A 4,125-nucleotide genomic window follows, 5' to 3' on the forward strand; every position below is an offset into this window, starting at 1 on the left:
GAATGTCTTCCACAACCCTCCAATTGTCGCTTCTTTGAGAAGGATCTTGTAGATAAAAGACTTGTTTAGCTTGTGTCGCTAATATATATTGCTGATCGTCATACCATTCATTACCAATAAACCATTCACGACTGATGTCGATAACAACAGTATTGTTTTTCTTAATTAGTCTTTTACCTGACGTGTCGAACCATTTACAACGAAATAGTACAACCGAGTATTTATTTAGATACTTCAACTCTATGATCTGTTCTAATTGAACATAGAATAGAGTACCATCTTCTCCTATTGAAACGACACCACTGTTCTGAGTAGTGTGTCGGTTATCACGGTTATGTACCACAAATCTAACTCCATTGACTATGCAAGCATCGTAAGAACATGCTCTCGTTGGACCATAGGCCAATGCTAATAATTCATTTGCATAGTCAGTAGACGAAGATGTAGATGTATCTGCTTTACATCTAAACCATGAGGAAAATTCTGTTTTCATGTCGCGTTGAGGAAATTCAGCTTTAAATTTTCTGGATAAGGAACACAAAGTTTAAATTAGTTTAGCATGATAGCTAAAGTAAAAATGAAAAAACCCGAAAACCTTACGATTTGTAGTCTTCAATTTCATGGCAGTTGTTCAATACAAAATAATGTAATGATTCCCTAGCCTCTTCAAAACGGTCAATGATTTTCGCCTTAGACATTGGTCGACATTGAGATGAAAACACATGCAACTGCCTCTTTGGAATATTAGCATCCACATTTCTACCAGGATGGTTAGATTTGGTTTGGATACCCTCAAGATACATAGAGCAAAATGTCAATGCTTCATCTGCAACATAACCTTCTGCTATTGATCCTTCAGGCCTTGCTTTGTTTCTGACATATGCTTTTAGCTTTTTCATGTATCTTTCGAAAGGATACATCCATCTCATATACACGGGACCACCAAGAATAGCTTCTTGAGGCAAATGAAGAACTAGATGAACCATTATGTCAAAAAATGCTGGAGGATATATCAATTCCAAATTGCATAATATATTTACCACATTTTTTTCTTGTTTATGCATATCTTTCACATCTAATGATCGCGCACATATTTTTTGAAACAAGGTGCAAAGGTTAGTGATTGCTGTTGAAACATTTGTAGGCAGACCTGCCCGAACTGCTATTGGTAGCAATCGTTGCATGAGTATGTGATAATCATGAGATTTTAACCCAATTATATTTGAATTATTTGAAAGCACCTTATTTTTAAAGTTGGATCCAAAACCATCAGGAAATCTCACTCCTCTAATGAACTCACAAAAATGTTCTCGTTCATCAGCTATGAAAGAGTAAGGAGCATGCGGTTGGTCGACCTTGTTTCTTTTATTCGTTGTTAGCCATAAATTTTCTCGAATACCCATATTTTCTAAGTCTTCTCTTGCTTTATGCGTGTCTTTTGATTTTTCATTCATCAGCAGAGTACCCAGCAAGCTCTCTGCCACAATTTTCTCTACGTGCATAACATCAAGATTGTGTTTTAAAAGGAGAGAAGACCAATACTCTAGCTCAAAGAAGATACTTCGTTTAGTCCAATTCAACTCTGACGAGGCACGCTTTCTTTTCACCCCTCCATGGTTAGGATGTTTCCCCAAAACACGATCAGGGAGACGATCTAGTTGTCCTAATATTTTTGCATTAGTCAACCGTCTAGGAGGATTTCTTGTCTCTGTTTTGCCATCAAACGACAAATCTTGCCTCCATTTATGTTGCTTGCTCAAGAATCGTCTGTGACCAACAAAAGCGATTTTACTTTTTATGGGGCATGAGGGCGTGTCTTCGTTACCAGTAGCGCATGCTTTATACCCTTGACCACTCCATCCGGACAAGCTGCTACGAGCGGGGTAATCGTTGATAGTCCACAATAGTGCAGCACGCATCTTGAATAAAGTGTTGGTTGACGAATCTTTCATTTGAACTCCTTCCTCCCATAACATTTTCAACTCATCCACTAAAGGCCTTAGGGAAACATCAATGTCTTTTCCAGGTGATTTAGGACCTGGAATTAGCAAAGTCAGCATGAAAGAAGACTCTTTCATACATAACCACGGTGGTGTATTATAAGTCGTCAACACAACTGGCCACATACTATAACCCTGACTCATGTTACCAAACGGATTAAACCCATCAGCAGCCAAACCTAGACGAACGTTCCTAGGTTCTTGGGCAAATTCAGGATATTTTTTGTCAAATTCTTGCCATGCCTTCCCATCAACCGGATGACGCATCATACCATCCGTTGAACGTCCAGTATTATGCCATATCATGTCTTTTGCTATGAGTCTAGAACTATACATCCTTCGAAGCATGGAAGTTAAAGGAAAGTAGCGCAACACTTTTTGTGCTATTTTCTTCCCCTTTGTGTTTTTGTCAACCCATCTACTCGCGTTACAAACAGGGCAGTTTTCCATCTCGGCATTCTCCTTCCAAAACAGAGCGCAATCATTAATGCAAGCATGAATTTTTTCATACCCTAACCCAATCTTACTCAGCTTCTTCTTAGCTTCATAGTGTGAGGTTGGAACCTTATTTTCTTTTGGGAGAGCAAATCTTAAAAACTCTAGAAGTTGGTCAAACGAACTATCTGTCCATTTGTTGATGACTTTAATATGCATTAATTTTGCTAGAGAGTTTAGAGAAGATATCCAAGTACAACCAGGGTAGAACTCGGTATTCAGCTCCTTGAACAATTCATCGAATTCTGGGTCTAACCCAACTCCATTATCTGTTGGTGGAGTACATGCATGTTGCTCCTCCATGATATCATCAACTAAATCAAACATCTCATTGTTTGTTACTGAAGTACGGGTTCTTTGAGAAAAAAGGGACGTTGTCTCTGCAGCCCGAGGATGTATCTCACCGTGATAATGCCATGTCTGGTACGATGGTAGAAACCCACTCTCATGTATGTGGTTTTTTACTGTTTTCAAATCATGTCGTATCCCATTGCAACATCGTCTGCACGGGCAAAACGCTTTGCCTTGACTGTCAACATGGTTCTGGGCAATTTCTATAAAGTTGCGAACACCGTTTAAGAAATCCGGAGAATTGCGATTCCTCAACTTTATCCAACTCTTACCCATTGTCATAACTGGTTCAATATTCTGAACTTTTATATATATATTTGGGCTAAGTTAATACCACGCTATTAGTAGGCCTATTATTAAATAACAATTACAATATATAATATTGTTAAAGAAAAGAATTGGTACCTGAATGGTTGAGTATGTGCGTAAAGCTCCAGACGTCTCAAAGATTTTAGATTAAAGAGGCAGTAAGATTATCTCCAAGTTGTTACTGACATTTAATAAAATTGGGTTAGATCAATAACCAATTGATAATACTTATAGTATCTTTCTATAGTTTTGTATAAAAATGCACAAACAAATGGTTCATGTTTTCTGTCACAAAAAACAAACAAGGTTGATAATACTTAATTTCTTATAGTAGCTATTAACAACCAATTTGGTTGCAGAAACATAAACAACAGTACAAAACCCAACAAATACACAATAGCCAACAAAAAGTATGAAATTAACTAATTTTTTAACACTACAGTAACATATGTTTCTAACACTACATAAATAAGGCTGAAATTCACTACTTTTTTAAAACTACAACTGAAAACACCACAAACCCTAATCTGTTGCCCAGATCAAGGAATAATATGTGTTTCTAACTTAACAAACTGAACAAGAAATAACATGTTTCTTACTCTCAAGCTTCAAAATGGGGAGAAAATGGGGTTGCTGAGAGGTGCATTGCTTCAATGGTGGCAGGTGGAGATTTGAGATTTGGGGGAAATTGTTTTTTGTTTAACTTGGCGCCTTTGTATATTTCCCGCCATTTAGCCCCAAAATAATTGTTGATTCTTTTTTACTCGGTGTCCATTTATTAACACATCTATAAAATACTTATATTTACCTATAGAGATCACATTTTGTCTTTATAGGTAAATCATTTTCTTTTTGCTTTTTGTTTACACCGTGCTCACTAAATATTCACTTATAGGGATGACATGTTGTGTTTATAGGCTTACTTATAGCTATGAATAATGTTGTCCCTACAAACGGTAAACATACACTT

General features: G+C 37.0%; 1 protein-coding gene across 1 annotated transcript; it reads right to left on the reverse strand.

Moving 5' to 3' along the window:
- Positions 1–596: 596 nt before the first annotated feature.
- LOC143598092 (uncharacterized) lies at positions 597–3,122 on the reverse strand. Its single transcript, XM_077076403.1, has one exon. It carries the CDS (start codon positions 3,120–3,122, stop codon positions 597–599), a length of 2,526 nt encoding a protein of 841 aa, XP_076932518.1.
- Between the last annotated feature and the right edge of the window lie 1,003 nt (positions 3,123–4,125).

This window comes from Bidens hawaiensis, unplaced genomic scaffold (assembly GCF_021521415.1).
Source record: "Bidens hawaiensis isolate Kalapana, Puna unplaced genomic scaffold, B.hawaiensis_p1.1 tig00049640_1, whole genome shotgun sequence".
Taxonomy (NCBI): domain Eukaryota; kingdom Viridiplantae; phylum Streptophyta; class Magnoliopsida; order Asterales; family Asteraceae; genus Bidens; species Bidens hawaiensis.